General features: G+C 36.5%; 1 protein-coding gene across 1 annotated transcript; it reads left to right on the plus strand.

Moving 5' to 3' along the window:
* Positions 1–1,396: 1,396 nt before the first annotated feature.
* Positions 1,397–15,716, plus strand: LOC115436022 (vitelline membrane outer layer protein 1 homolog). The gene is made up of 4 exons (XM_030158710.1): positions 1,397–1,606; positions 4,259–4,371; positions 9,079–9,388; positions 15,637–15,716. Exons 1-4 carry the CDS (start codon positions 1,397–1,399, stop codon positions 15,637–15,639), a joined length of 636 nt encoding a protein of 211 aa, XP_030014570.1. The 3' UTR covers positions 15,640–15,716.
* The last annotated feature ends 1,529 nt before the right edge of the window (positions 15,717–17,245 follow it).

Below are 17,245 nucleotides of genomic sequence, written 5' to 3' on the forward strand. Positions count from 1 at the left end.
CAGTAAAAACACAGTAAAAAAAAAAAAAAAAAAAAAAAAAAAAAAAGGAAAATCACCACAGCACTACAAACAACAATAAAAACAACAAGGACAATGGTGTGGAGAAAAAAAAAAAAAAAAAAAATCCCAAATTGTTTTTTTTTTATGGTGAGTCCATCTCACTCACTGCTCTGTGTTTTGCCCCCCATTACACAGGTGGTGAGGGGTGCACTGAGCATGCTCAGATGTCTACGGAAAATGCCAGGTATATTCTATCAGGACATTTTGAAATTTTTCCTATTGAGCAAACGTTGAATTTTTTTGAATATTTAAATAAATCATACATTCAGAAGGCTCACCACAGACACATCAGGAGTTAAAGCAGGGGTGTCAAACTCAAGTAATTCAGGGGCCAAATTCAGTCAAATTTGGACTGATGTGGGCCAGACCAATAATATAATAACATAATTATATAAAAATAATGTCCTTACATGGTGAAAATGTTTACATCTACAAACGGCCTTTTAAAAAAATGTGAATAACATGAACAACCTCAAATTTCTTATGAAAAATAATTGCAGTTTTAACAATATTATGCCTCAATTTATCATGTTCATTATAACTTACAGATCACGGTGGAACTACAAAAACATAAATATTTTGTGACAGGGAGAATATTGTTAAAATTATTACACTTACTTCTCTTAAGACATTTCAGGTTTTTCGTATTTATTTCAGGATATATTCATTTTTGGGGAAATGATAGTTTGTTTTTGTGTAAATACAGGAAAATTACATGAAAATGTTTATATTTACAAAGAGAAAAATTGAAGTTGTAAGTATTTATAGGGGTTAGTATAATGATATTTTTCCGGTCTTTATGTGGCACCTGAACTAAAATTTTTTATGAATATCTAAAGTGTAATTTTTGCATTTCACAAATTCATCCCACGGGCCAGACTGGAACCTTTGGTGGGCCACATTTGGCCCCCGGGCCGCATGTTTGATACTCCTGGGTTAAAGGGTTAATATTATGTGTAAAGTAACAGACAGAAATGTGCTTCTGTCTATTTGTGTTTTTGTGCTACCTTCAGATCCTGTACTTTTTGAATTTTACTGCAGTTGGACAGATGAGTGAGTACCGTTCTACTTTCATCAGTCTGCTTTTGATCTGTTATCTCTGCTTCTGCTGGAGGATTGAATGTGTGTGGGGGTGTTTTCCACTTCAGAGTTTCCACATTTCACAGAGTAAAACATTTCCATTTCCAACCAACAGCTGTTCGTTCCCAAATAACCGGGTGCTTCTGTAAATGATTCATCCTGATATGAGTACTTTGGCGGTGATGGAGCAGATATAAGAGCTCTGAGGCCTGGGCTTCGCTGACTCTCGGCCAAACACCGACTCAGTGCTGTCAGGATGACGGGTCTGCTCGCCGCCGTGGCCCTGGTGGGGCTTCTGTCCTGTGGCCTCTGTCAGGAGAAGGTCTTTCTGCAGCGAGCCGGAGTGGCGTTCAACAGCCGACAGTACAAGTCCCTGCTGACCGTCAACAATGGAGAGCAGTTCGGAAACTGGACCTGGCCCGAGATGTGTCCTGAGAACTTCTTTGCTGTCGGCTTCAGTGTCAGGGTAAACAAAGCAAAAGAATGAAGAAAATGACATAAACTGAAGAGGAAAAATATTAATAGAGTAACACAACCTTATCCGCATGTCTGAGGTTCATAAAATCCAATTAAATTGTCCAAAGATTCATGATGAAACCTAATGTGGGTGGTCTGAGGCAGCGTAAGACACAAATAAACGAATAATGATTTAATTTGAGTCAAATGAACATGTTTATTTTATCAACTGCCTCCAAAAAATAAAAATTCAAGTAAGTGAAAAAGCCTCATTTCTAGGAAATTAATCCCACTTTTCTCTGAAAGAAAATTACCTCAAGCATGTTTTTCATTTTAAGAAATTATAAGTCTTGCTTAGATATTTATAATTGTGCATTTTACACACTAACAAACTAGAATGATACCATAATACCTCAACAGTGGAAAAACAGAGGTCCAAATTATCTATTTTAAAGTTTATGTGAAATATTAACATTTTGAGTCTATGTTCATTAAGTACATGTTTATGGAGTAAGGTTGCTGTCAAAATGTTCATGTACATAAGATAGAAATGTGTGCATATTAGTCTACAGGGTGGGGAAGCAAAATTTACACTGAACATTTAGTTGTTTTTTCTCAGCAGGCACTACGTCAGTTGTTTTGAAACCAAACATATATTGATGTCATAATCATACCTAACACTATTATCCATACCTTTTCAGAAACTTTTGCCCATATGAGTAATCAGGAAAGTAAACGTCAAAGAGTGTGTGATTTGCTGAATGCACTCGTCACACCAAAGGAGATTTCAAAAATAGTTGGAGTGTCCATAAAGACTGTTTATAATGTAAAGAAGAGAATGACTATGAGCAAAACTATTAGGAGAAAGTCTGGAAGATACTATTAAAGAAGAATGGGAGAAGTTGTCACCTGAATATTTGAGGAACACTTGCGCACGGAAGCGTGTGAAGGCAGTTATTGAGAAAGAAGGAGGACACAGAATAAAAACATTTTCTATTATGTAAATTTTCTTGTTGCAAATAAATTCTCATAACTTTCAATAAACTAATTGGTCATACACTGTCTTTCAATCCCTGCCTCAAAATATAGTATAGTATATATAGTTGTGCAAAAAATAAATATTTGCAAACTCTTGAATGAGTTCATTCGTACATAAAATGCATTGTGTGTATTTTATTTGTCAGAATACAAATGAATACATTTTGACAAGAATTACAAACACAAAATACAACTTTACACTTATGAATACAAGTTTATCCACGTGACTCTTCTGTCAAAAATATGTCACCACTTCACAGGCATCATTCATTGAGCAGAGGATACATCGATTCCACAGATAGTGCATGTGTTCAGGTTCCTTCCACGGTCAGAACAATGTATGAATTATTTGATTTTACCTGATTTCATTCTCTGACTTCATCAGTCATCTTGCACAGTGATCCTGCCTGATCTTGCCTTGATCTTGGCCTTGAAAGGGACCCTGAACTCATGTGGAATCAATGTATCGTCTGGTTGATAAATAATGCCTGTGAAGTGGTGACGTATTTTTGACAGTGAAGTCCTGTCAGGGAATTCATATTCATGATGGAGAAAGCACAATTGTAAAGTTGCATTTCATATTCTTGATATCAAAACTTTTTCGTTCCTATTCTGACAAATAAAATACACACAATATATTTTACAAATGATTGAACTCATTCCAGAGTTTAGAAATATTTATGTTTTGCAAAACTCTATTTATTTTTGCACAACTATGGGCTAATATGCACACATATCTGTCTAATGCAGCTTCCTTACCTCATAGATTTTACTTTAATTCTTCAGCAGCAAGAGTTTTATTTTAGTTTCAAGAAGTTTAGCAGAGAAAAATGCACTTGTGCTTCATTTGATTCAGAGTCAGATTCACATTCAGAATACTTTATTGATTCAAAAGGAAATTGTGTGTTACAGTTGCTTCATGCAAAGGTAAGAAAAAGTAGCAGGAAAAAAATGATCAATATGTTCACTCTATATAGAAACACTTTATTAAAACATTATTCGAAAAGCAATTTGTACAATATGTATGGGACAAATATCAATATGATAAGTCAAAAGAAATATGCATGTAAATGTGCTAAACAATGTTGTGTGTAATTACGAGATAGATAGATAGACTTCATTGATCCCAATCTGGGAAACTGCAACTATAGCATTTGACACAGTAAAACAAAAATAGATTATATGAATAAAAATAGAACACAAGAGCAATTATAAAAGTATGTATATCCTAATTAATAAAATTAAGTGTAATTATGTGGCTGAGACTGTTTTCTATATTTTCTGGTCTGTTTTTGCAGGGTCACGTCTATAACATATGTTCAATTCAAACTAGTTGAAACTAAAGTTGCAGACAGAAAGTCTTCCTAAGCTGCCATGAAAAAGAAAATCTTTATCAGTGTTTCGCTTTGTAAGGATTAAACAAACTAAAAATAATCCAGATGAAACCTGATGTCATGGCTGTTAAATCTTATGTTCCTTCATTTGATCTATTTATGGATCAGATACTAAACTAAATTGAAGGGACAGTGGATTAAAACACTAAAGGGTCTCCAGTTGTCAGAGTTTTTCTACCAAACTGCAGCAGTATCTTCTTCTTCTGTGCTTCGGTTCCTGGTTTCCTCAGGTGGAGTCGAACCAGTACGGTGCCGATGACACGGCCCTGAACGGGATCCGCCTCATCTGTGCCAAGGATGGCAGTCGAAGCTTCCTGTACACTGTGGAATCCCACACCGGATAGTGAGTTACCGACATTTAACAGTTAAAAGAAGCCTCGTTGAGTCATTTTTGTGAAAGTGCAAATGTCAAAGTAATACTGAGGAGTCAATGGCGTTGAAAGGCCATGGAAAAGCAGGTTCATGATACACAGTAAAAACAGAATTTTATCAGTATTGTCATCACATTTGGTGCAGGAAGAGATGGTAAAAACTTTTGTCTAAGGGGAGAATTTGAATGAAAACAAACAAACAAACAGAAAACATGTCACTGCATTTGCTGGAAAACTGAACTACATCAACCAATCAGACGCGTACCATCTTGTGACACCTGATTGTTGTTATAAATAGTTTTGTGAGTTGTAAAAATTGTTCTTTGAACATGTTTGTGCATCATATTGTGACACCAGATTGTTTGGTTGTATATAGTTTTCCAAAAATCCCACTGTGACATTGCCTGAATTTTCATGTAAATGGTTGTATAGAACAACTTTGTTATTTTCTAAATGTGTAATTATTTTTTTCAAGTTTTTAATTTAGCCTAAATGTTCATTGTAAGTCATGAATTGTTTAAAATTATTACAGCATGTTCAATGATAAAAGTAACTGTAGAGTCACACAAGTGAGGTTGTGCTGAAAAAAAACAAAAAACAAAAAACAAGGCAAAGGAAACAGTTTTTAGTGAGAAATATAAAGGCAAAATAAAAAAGTATTTAAAAACAATTAAAGTACACTCAGACTGCTCAGGGCAGGAAAGAGTATGTTTATACTCAACAACATCAGATTTGTTCATTTGGACTTCAGGATAAAGTAGAGTTACAATTGCCAGAGGTCAAAGGGGAAGCTGCTGTGACCTCACAAAACATGTTTAGTTACCCCCCCCCCCCCCCCCACACACACACACACACACACACACACACACACACATTAAAAAGCTCTAATCAGTCACTAAATATGTCTTGAGAGAACTGCATGACCAGAAGCACAAGGATAACGGTTGAACTTACAGTTACTGTTTCTACAAACCTGCTTGTATTTGGTTAAATGTGGGTTCTGAGGTTCACTGATGTTTTGGGAACAACTGGTCCAAATATTTAATTCTGTTGAACCAAAACTTTAAACTTTTAAAATGATTGCCTGTTTGAGAAAGATTGAACAAAACACTCCGGTTCTTTGCAGACAGTTATGGGACCCAAGTGAACAGGGAGACAAACATGACCCACTGGACTGTTGTCTTTATAAACATGTCTTTATATTAGGATGCTTCTATGAAACTGGGTTCATTTGGGTACCTGGCACTTTGCTAGCTTTTTAGACCCAATAATAAACGAGAAATTTAGACATATTTCCCCCCAGGACATACCTAACGATGACCCCAGATAAATGCAAAAAAAAAATACTCTTACTCTGAGCCATCCCAAAATTAATTAATTTTTAATCAAATATTAGGGCCAAAAATAGGACCAAAATTGGGACAGGAAAAGCTACCAAGGTGTCAGTGCATGTGATCTGGAAAACATGTCTTGAAATGGTCTTATATGTCACTATAAATAAAGACACTGTGTTAAATTTGATGATCCTAGTGGCTTTTCTAATCCAGACATACAGGTTTTTCATGAATCGGCAGTCTTATTCCAGGTTTTGTGTGTAACCCATCGTGTCTACTTGTGTTATGTACAGAACCTGCCCAGTTAAATGCACACAAATCGCAAATGATTTAGCAACAGCGGTCATTTTTGTGAAACACTCTGCCTTGCATAACTAGTTCAATTCCCAAAATGTATCTGTGAGAGAATAAAGCGATATTAATAAGAAATAGTAGTGCATAATTTTCGTGTCCTTTTGACCGTGTTACATGCAGATTTTTGTATTAAATATAATGTAAAATAATGTAAAAATGTGTTTTCTCTGAAAAATAGTTTCTCTTTCATCTCGGAAAGAATTTATTTTTAACATAGACCCAAAGTGCTTCCAAACTTGCTTCATAACATTAGTCTACATCTAGTTTATTTTTAGCCCCCGCTTCCTGTTTTTAGGGACCAGTTTCATAGAAGCACCCAAACATTGTACTTTTTCCCATTTTGCTTCATTAATTCAGCTACATTTTTTCTCACATAAGTTGGAGTTTTTCTGTTGAGCATCATGTGTCGTCTCATCACATCAGCTGTAAATCGAGGCCCAGTGGACTTTGATTTCAAAGCCTTGCTCCTTATGGTCTCATTGGATGCATTTGGAACCATTTCTCCTATAAATCAGTTTTAATAACAGCAGACTTCACAGTCAACAGAAGGAGTTTCACACCTTCTGTTTATTGAACAGCATATTTTTTTTGCTGACTGTTCAACTGTAGCTGTGGTTAAGATACATTAACAACAGCAGAGGGTTTGTTTACGCATATGTTTCAGTTTAGAATTCTGGAAGTTGGCAGAAGCATTAGCTCACCCATGAGCCCTTACACTCACTCCAGCTCCACTCTTATGTCTAAATATGGTGATGATCAATGCAAAACCTCAGTGATGATTGATTGATTGATGTATTTATTTCAAATACGAATGTCAAAACAGAAGAAAATAAATAAACAAAACACTTAAACATAGGACATATAATACATATTCGAAAAGGAGTGAGAAGAAGCATAACTTATAAACTCCCACCCCTTCTCCTTATATAATTAATAACAGTAATAACCTTCCGAGTCTAAGCATATCTATACTATATACTATAATATGACTGATACTTATTATTATTATTATTATTATTATTATTATTATTATTATTATTATTATTATTATTATTATTATTATTATTATTATTGTTACTTATTATTGATGAGCTCTGATGACCACCTCTATGTCTTCATATATTACAGATTTTTAATAAATACCTGTGGAATGCTCTGTTTTATTTTAACTATCTCAGCAGCAGGTACATGTATTTCTTATTTCTGTTTATTATGGTCACTTTAATAACACCTCACCTCCCAACATGCAGTTTCTCCACCAAAACAATTTCTCTCCAGATCCTATTTTGCACAGACAATGCCACCCAAGATGAGTGTGATTTATTTATTTAAAGGAATCTGAATGAGCCAAACGACTCAGAGTTTTTTTTTTTCCTTATCCCAGAATGACGCTGGATGCCAGAGCTATTTCCAGTTCTGGCACAGTGTTAGAGCAGAGATGAGTCTGGTCATGCAAGATGAGGCGCAACCCATCCTTAAATTCATGAAAATCCAACATTTGAAGAGCATGTACATTAGTATTTACCCTGTGTATTGACTTCTATTTGGAAAAACAGGGTGTAAAGTCTATTTACAATTTAAAAAATGATTACAAATGCAATAAGATGTGTTAATTAGATTTATTCTATGTACTCAGCGGTTATCAGTGTTTTTAGTGGCATTGTACATGTGTATTTCAGGTACCTTGCTGATGAAATAGGTTCTGTTAAATAAACCCTTAAAAATGGCTACTCCTAAAGAAAAAGCACAATGTGTATCATGGTTTGTTGAAACCAAATTTTTTTCTGTGGGGTTATGTTGAAGATGTCGTGTATCAAACAAACATATGGGACATGAAAGACCTGAAGTAAAAGGTCAGTGATGTCACTGAAACCACTGTTGAGTCTATGATACAGCCAACATGGAGACAAACCCAGTACCGTCTGCATGTGCTTCGTGCCTCTAATAGTGTTCATATATATAGAATTGAATTAAATGAGGTTGTCCTGAAAAAAAAAGACACCAAACATAGGTATGGTAAACATATTTTAATGTGGTCTATAAAGGCAAAATCAAAGTATTTAATAATGGCCAAAATAGGCTCAAATCCCTAAAGGTTATAAGTGATTGATGATTAAATCTGTCCTTTCACATATCAATCAATCAACAGACCTAAAATGGTCTTACACATCTGTTGGCATTAACTACAAACTAAAAACGGCAGGAATTCCATTAAAATATTCACATGCAGTCCTCCATCAGAGGAAGAATGTGTCACTGAAAACAGTTACAATATAATATGTCTCAATATTCAGTAGAATTTGTATCTATGACATATACTACAGATGTGTAAAGTAAAATATATATGTACACATAAGCAGTGGATTTCATATACTGACAGCCAACATGGCAAGAAATCTAGTACTATCTTATGTGCTTCATACAACTAATGGTGTCCATATAGAGGTGTATTAAATGAAGAAAAAAAAAAAAAAATCAATATCTACTTTTTATTTTGTAATAATTTCCACAGATTTGTTTATTCATTTGCTTTAATAATAAATGTGTTAAACTGTAAAGAGACTTTTTGGACACCCTGTTTGATGTGGAACACTAATAAATGCATAGACCATAGTTGGCCCCCTGCACATTCTCTCAGTGTGTCTGTGACATTTACAGACATGTCTAGTTATATCTTTACATGTGTAGTTGTCTGTTGTCAGAGCCAACGCTACGCTAGAACAGAAATCACTGATCTCAGTGGGTCCAGCCTGGCTGTGCTAAAGGTCAAGTAAGAATCAGATAAATAAAGTAGGTACTTTGAAAGCAGCAGGAAACAGCAGGCTGCCTGTTCCCCATCGTACTCTGAGGGGAAATGAAAACAGCGCCTCTGCCAAGATTATAAATTAGGTGTTCAAATGTTGAATGTCTTGTCTTCCCTCCAGTATTTCCAATCCACATCCTGGACACTTGCCAGACTCGTGTATTTCACATCTTCTGTCTTTTATCCAGCTTCGGTGACTGGACCCAGCCTCAGTACTGCCCCAGTGGCGTCCTCACCTCCTTCCAGCTTCGTGTGGAGCCTCATCAGGGTCTGTTTGGCGACGACACAGCCGTCAACAACATCAAGTTCCGCTGCAGCAGCAACCCCACGCTGGAGGCTAACGGCATGTACTGGGGAGAGTACGGCCACTGGAGCCAGGAGTGTACAGGAGGAATCTGTGGCATCGAGACCAAGATGGAGGAGTATCAGTACGGCCTGGACGACTCCACCCTCAACGACGTTCGCTTCCACTGCTGCGCTATGCCCCAGACAACACAGGTAAGAGGAAGTCACCGAGGAGCAGTGGGTGGGCGCACTTTTACATAAATATTTTACAATATAAGAAGGCAATGGCGACTGCCACAGTACTGTGGTACGACATATCGGTTCGTCTATTGTCACAGAACCAATCAAATGTTAGTATTTGTAGTAGAGCCAATCATGGATACTGTTCCATGAACTCATTAGCCTCTTGTTGCCACAGTACTGTGGTGATATATGGTGTATACTTCAGAACATTCTTTTGTGCATTTTTGCTTTCACAGTACTGTGGCAGTAGATGGAATAAATGACAAATGAGTGATAGTATATAGTATAGAATAGGAATTATTGTTCTAAATACGCTATATGTTGTTTTATGGTGTTCTTTGCTGTCAGTGAGGCTGGAGAAGGTGGGCGGAGTTGCATGTTAGATGCGGTAGTGTGACCTCTCAGTTCTGTGATTCTCTGATTTATATCAGCGTTGGATTTCCCTACCACGCCATGCCCCCCCCCCCCCCCCCCCCCCCCCAATCTGAAAACCTTCAGAAAAAAAGAAAAAGAAAAAAAAAAGCATCTTCAACCAGGAATTGAACCTAAGTCTTCCACATTGTAGCCAATACACCACTGAGTTAAATTTCCACTGCCTTCATATTGGACCTATTTGCTATCTGATTGTTTTGGTACTTTTCGGGCTGTAACAAGTTACCAGTCTAGACATGATATAACGAGGGTGATGACAGGCTCAGTGGTAATAGACAAACCAATATTTCGTGCCACAGTGCTGTGTCAACAGCCACTTCGATATAAAAATGGCAAATACTTAACATTAATCTCCTGAGTCCCAGGAAAGTAAAAGTTTTGGCTTTTTTAATTTTTTTACATAAAAAAAAAATGTCATGATTGGAAAGAGCAAAACAAAACAAAACAAAACAAAGCAAAACAAAAAACACAACAGTATTGTCAAATACATAAAAAAAATATTTATGGAATGTCCTTTGAAGTGAATAGTATAATATAAGAACCAGTTATAGTATACTATGATACAAAAATTTGCGATAGTATAGTCTGATATATAAAGTGGTCATAATATAGTACGATTAAAAAACAATCATAAAAGTATTTTCTATAACGTGTCTTGCAATGGCATGCTTTTATTAGAAATACTTATACGTATGTACAGTGGTACCTTGACTTATGAGATTTCCGAGTTACAAGCCATCGCTTGGTTGATTTTTTGCTTTGAGTTGAGAGTCAAAATCAAATTACAAGTGAGCTTCAGGTACGCTGCCACTGGTCATCATAGCCAATAAAAAGAAAAGCAATGGAGGACAGTTGGTAGGTATCCTGGTGCTGGATCTTCCATGTCTCTGATCACCACAGCATCCAGAAGAGTACTGACGGGTTCCTCCTGTCAACTGCAGTCGGATAAAGCCTACAGTGGCCCTAGAGACGCATCCTTCTGCTGCAACTCCCTGTGGCTTTGGAAGATTAATGAGTATTTAATTTAATTTAATTTAATTTCAGTTTGCTAGTTTTTTTAAATGTAATTCTAAATTTGAAGATTTTGGTGATATTAGGTATAACAGGAAGGATCTCCTGCTGCATAATAAAGTCTGGTCGCTGTCCAGAGGGGAGGTGCTGAAAAGCTTTGACTCATGTCTGGAAGAGGTGAAAACAGGTCATCCAGAACACGTCAAATATGTCTACATACATCATACGTATTCAATATAAATTATACATAGGTTAGAAATATGTATTGGATCCACTGGACATTATCTCGACATACTGACAATAACATTTCATGAATTTCAATGAAGAAAATGGATTTGATATACAAGCAAATGGCGTTACAAGCTCGATCATGGAACAAATTAAACTCATAAGTCAAGGTACCACTGTAATTTAAATTTATTATAATATCAACTATATACACCTAATATTTGGACACTAAGATCACTTTTATCGTCTCTGAAAAGGTTCATTAGTATGTTTGTGTTAGAGAAATATATTCTATAATTGTTGTAAATTGGATTATATATTTTTTGTGTATTTTTTGACCCTGTATATTGATATAGTAGATCAAAGTGAAAATATAATGAGCAGGTCACACAAGTGAAGTTGTGCTGAAAAAAATAAAAAAATAAAAAATCCAACACGGGTATGGAAACTTATTTTAATGTGGTATATAAAGGCAAAATCAAAAGTACTCAATAATGGCCAAAATAGGCTCCAATGTAATATGTGTCAATATGCAATGGAATTTGTATCTATGACACTTAATGCATTCGTATAAAGTAAAAAAAAGAAAAAAAGAAAATGAACTATATTTAATGAATTTCATATCTTGACCTACAGTATATGTTAAACCCTTTAACTCATGTATGATTTATTGTAAAACTTAATGTGATTATTTGTCCCAAAAAAGACTTAAATATGTCTGATTGAATTAATGAGTGAGATACATACTGTATATTACAACTGACCATTATATTTTATAACATAGTGTCCGAAAGCCTCTGTCCATAAAGATAACATAAGATTTATTTAGGAAAACATCATGTAAAATGTAACTGTAGTGGATATAAATATCAGACTGATCAGACAATCTATTTAGTATTTTTTGGTTTTGTAGAACTATATCTTCACCAAAAATGGCTAATTAGTAATAATTATTACCAATATTATTGTTTTAAGTGAAGTTTGAGTAACACCATGCATGACTGGGTTAATCCAAACTAAATATTTTAAATGTATTATATACACATGCCAATGTACTATTTACTTATTATTACTTACTTATTATTTACTTATTATTTATTATTTACTATGAAATAAACTGTTACGCTCGGTCTAGGGGTTGCCGAGACGCAACATGAAGTGAGACTCCCCTCCCTCCATGTCCCTTAACAAACAGGAGCAAATGATCAAAAATGACCAGCAACCGTGGAACTGCAGTATGAGATATTTATTTACAAAAAAAAGAAAAAATTAAATCAGGTAAGGGAATCATATTCTACAAACACAAAATGAAGGAAACCAAAATACAACAGTCTTACCAAACAAAAACTTAAAGAAAAGGATTCCCTCCTTGTATCACAAGGTCTACAAAGTTCCAACAAAAATGTACAAAAGGCTGGTCTGCACACAGGGGAGGATGGAATGAGAGGAGTCCGGGGAGGAATGAAAATCTGTCCTTTAAATCTCCCGGCTCAACTCCAAAGCACCAATCAGACTCAGCCAGCACACCAACACCACTCCTGCAGCTCATCCTCAATCAGCTGCTGCCAGCAGAACAACAGCACACCTGCAGCTCATCTTTAACTGCTATCTGTTGGAGGGAAAACAAACAGAACACACCCACAAGGAAGAGAACAGAAAAAACTACAAAAATACAACAGAACAAATGGCACAGCCCATGACAGAATCAACAAAAAAAATATTAACCCTTAACATAAACATTGATGGTTGTTTTGTCTATATCACAAGTGTATGAGATGATTATAAGACATGCCACTCACCTAGTAAACTATTGTAGCTGCTCAGCAGTCCCGGGTGTTTGTAATATTTTTCATTTCATGACAAACCAAATGTTTTCAGGCCAGTTCACCACCAGGACTCTCCTATTACGAAGCCATGTTGATGGAATAGATGCAGTCTATGCATCGTATAACTGAAATATACAAGGTCTTCCCTGAAAAACACATCATCTGGATTGGAGCATATGTTATATGTAAACCTGCCTTTTAGAATTCAGAATCAACTTTATTGGCCAAGTACACAAACACATACAAGGAATTGGGCTTCAGTTTTTCTTGGCTCACATCATACAATTTCAATATAAACACGAACACACGTAAACATAGACCCGATATAAACAGACATTAAACTAGAACCAAGGACAACACTGGGTTGAAGAATAGTAATAGTATAAAATAAATATAAATAGATGTGTATGAACTACTCTCACCTATGATCATGAGCTTTGGGTCATGACTGAAAGGACAGGATCCTGGATACAAGCGGTCCAAATGAGTTTCCTCCATAGGGTGGCTGGGTGCACCCTTAGGGATAGGGTGAGGGAGGAGCTCGGAGTACAGCTGCTGCTCCTCCACATCCAGAGGGGCCAGCTGAAGTGGCTCAGGCATCTGTTTTGGACGCCTCCTGGACGCCTCCCTGGGGAGGTGTTCTGGGCATGCCTGGGAGGAGGCCTCGGGGAAGACCTAGGACACACTGGAGAGACTATGTTTCTGGGCTGGCCTGGGAATGCCTCAGGGTCCCCCCAGAAGAGCTAGAGGAGGTGTCTGGGGAGAGGGAAGTCTGGGAATTCCTGCTTAGACTGTTGCCTCTGCGATCTGGCCCCGGATTAGTGGAAGAAAATGGATGGCTGGATGGATGGATGGATGGATGGATGTGTACAGAGATCTGGTCTATTAAAATATATGTTTATGTATATATTATTTACAGTGTGGATTTATGTTGTCAGTATGTACAGAGTGCAAATATAAGTGTGTGAGTGGATGAGTTGGAGTTGGGGGGGTACTGACACTGTAAGACTCATGAAGTGTTCATCAGAGTCATGGCCTGGAGGGGGGGCACTGTCCTTGTGTCTGACTGTTTTGGCGTACAGAGCTCTGTATCGCCAGTCAGAGGGGAGAAGTTGGAACAGGTTGTGACCAGGGTCTGATGGGTCTGCAGAGATGTTTCCTGCCCATCTTACTGACTCTGGATGGGTGTAAGTCCTGAATGGTGGGCAGTTTAACACCTGTGGTTTTCTCTACGTTCCTGATTGTCCGTTTCAGTCTGTTCCTGTCCTGTTTGGTGGCTGAACCAAACCAGACTATGACGGATGTGCAGAGAACATTTTAACATTATTATTGATCATATTATTAAACAATGTATATGATGTGTATTATATTATATGATTATGAATAATGAACTATGATATACAATATATATCATGTATATAGGCTAGGAGTTTATTTCTGATATTTGTAATATTTGGGAGTTATTTTGTGGAGCTGGCATGGGACTTTATGGCTAGTAGAAGAACATGGGGTGAGGGGGTGGGGCTATGTCATTCATTCTTCATCCTGCTCCTTTTCAAATGTTTTTCTTTTCTTTCTTAGTTTTTCTTTGCTGATTTTGGTTTTAAATTTGAAATAAATAAACAAACAAACATTGATAATGCCTTTCCAGATGTGCAACTGCACATTCAACAGGTTCTAATAAATGCCCCCCCACCCCCTGCCCCCTCACCAGCAGAGATAACAGGCTGGGTGATCCATTTCCTCTTTAGTCTGAAGGATGCAGCTCCATGGTCCATGGATCACAGAACTGTTTTCCATTGTGCCTCAGTCCGTTTTAAATGAGTTTTGGCCCAGAAAACACAGTTCATATATGGATTTTTCTTTGCATGATGGAGTTTTAGAGTTTTAACCTGTATTTGTGGATGAGATGGTGAACTGTATTCAGACAGCCATTTCTGGAGGTGAATTACTAAATCCATCCTGGTTTTAATGCAGGCATCCAGTATTGATTATCATCCTTCCTAAATCCTAATCCTTTTTTTAATTCAAATGTAACCTGCAGGTGACGAGACTTGCAAAGTCTTTGTAATTTTACATTGAGCAACATTATTCATAAGTTTTATTATAAGTTTTTCACAGATTGTTGAACCTCTGCACATCTTTACCTCTGAGATGCTGCTTCTCTAAGACATTTTTTTTTTATACCAAATCCTTTTTGTAACCAAGTAACAGCTGTTTCATTTTAATTCCACTTACTTTTCCAGACTTTTGTCACTGTCGTCCAACTCATTGGAGACGTGTTTCTCCTAAAAAAAACCCAATCAATTTCAAAATGATCATTTTTCTTAAAATTGTACATTTTCTCAGTTTTCTATGTTCTACAGTGAATAAAATATAGGTTTGTGAAATTATGCAATCATTGTATCCTGTTTTTGTTTATGTTTTATATGGAATTGGGGATATACAATAAAAGAGGCAGTGTAAAGTTGAGTTCTTGTGAAAATAAAAATATTCTGGTCCTCAAGGAGGCACACAAAGACCAGATCCCATCAGAGCCCTGACGGTCTGAAAATAGAATAATAAGCAAATCTCACTCACTAACACCAAAATAAGAGAGAATAAACAGTGTGGTAAACATCTGAAGATCTAGAAAACATGAAAAGTGGGTGAAAAGGACTGAATTGTCATATAAATATGTATGTGTTGTGTTTCTAAATGTCTGTTGTGTTTGATTGACAGTGATCAGGATGGGCATGAGTAGACCGTATCAGCCTGATCCGCCTCCATCTGGATTCACTCAAATAAAAACTTTGATGATTTCAGTGGCTGCTGCTCTTCTACGTCTGAGTTTGTTGAATTTCAGTGTGTGGTGAGGTCTGAGTTTACAATAAACTGGCAGGTAATTGTCAAAACATCCAACTCTCAGAATCAAGTCGAGTGTTGCTTTCAGAGGCAGAAAAAACCATTAAGGAGCGCTGCTGAAAATGTCTCCCCCCTCACTTCTCATCAGCATGTTTTCATATCCTGTGTAATGAACCAATGAGCTCACAGCAAAGTCATAATAAGTGTAGAGCACCAAAACAGAGCCGCTGACACAGGCGTTTCCCAGAATTCCTGCTGGAACCAAGGTAATTAAGAAATGACAAGAGAGCAAGTATTAATTAATTTACAGTTTAAGGCCTGACAAAGGTTGATAAGACCCCGATTGGCACACACGGAGGTAATTGTGTTAATTAATCGTTGAGTAGTTAATCTGCTAACAGAGTGTGTGCGGATGGAGGATGTTATCAAACACCGCCGTAGTGGTTTTCACTAGATTTTTGCAAGTCAAGTGATTATAGTCTGTACCACAGAGCTCCAGAGTGCCTCTCTGTGATGGTAATAAATCCACTCCAGCTGACCTCATGTCTGAGTTCACACTTACTGAAGTTTGTTGCTTAGACACATGCATTGTCCACTTAGAAAACTGGATATGCTAATATGAGAATTAAGAGGATTGTAAAAAGTGTGGCCTTGTAGATCAGTTTTTCTGTCCCAGGCTACACTTAAAACTTAAACTGTGTTCATGTTCTGAATATTCCCCTTAAGTATTATGTTCAAAAAGAAATGCAGCCCAAATTTCTTTCTTTCTTTTTTTTTTTCTTTTTCTTTTTTGGAGGCAAGCAACCGGCTCCTATTTTTAACCCATAGAGACCCAAACATCCACCATCGAACAAAACCATCTACTGATCTAAACTGTTTAATACCATTGATCCATTAATCCTGTCAATACATGTAAATAATTGGTGTAAAATACAGTTTGTCATCTTTTCATGGTCATCACATTTGACCCATTTGGACGTTCAGAGGCTCTGTAGTGAACATGGAAACACCGTCATCTTCTACAACGCTGATTCACCAATAAAACCCATGGAGTTGGATCAATGACAGTGAGTGCAGTTGCTTGTTTTTATGTTTAGTTGCTGATATCTTTGCTTAAAAAGTCACTTGTTCTTCAGTTTTTTGTTTTGATGTAATAACATTTGAATTCACTATGAGTTTTCATGAACATCTAAATTAAATATAGGAAATTAAATGCGGGAAAATACATGATTTAAAATGGAAAAATGCTAAATACAGAGGGTAATATTGTAATAAATGGAGTTTGATCAATGACAGTGGATGGACACTCTTGATTTATATTCAGTTATTGATATATTTGCTGAAAAAAAACAACAACTTTTTCTTCAGTAATATAACAACCCTCAACTTTACTCTGAGCTTTTATGAAAATCTACATGATCAGTTAAATTAAATATAGGAAAATATATGATTTTTACTGGGAAACAATGCAAAATATAGAGGATCG

Source organism: Sphaeramia orbicularis, chromosome 16 (genome assembly GCF_902148855.1).
Source record: "Sphaeramia orbicularis chromosome 16, fSphaOr1.1, whole genome shotgun sequence".
Lineage (NCBI taxonomy): Eukaryota > Metazoa > Chordata > Actinopteri > Kurtiformes > Apogonidae > Sphaeramia > Sphaeramia orbicularis.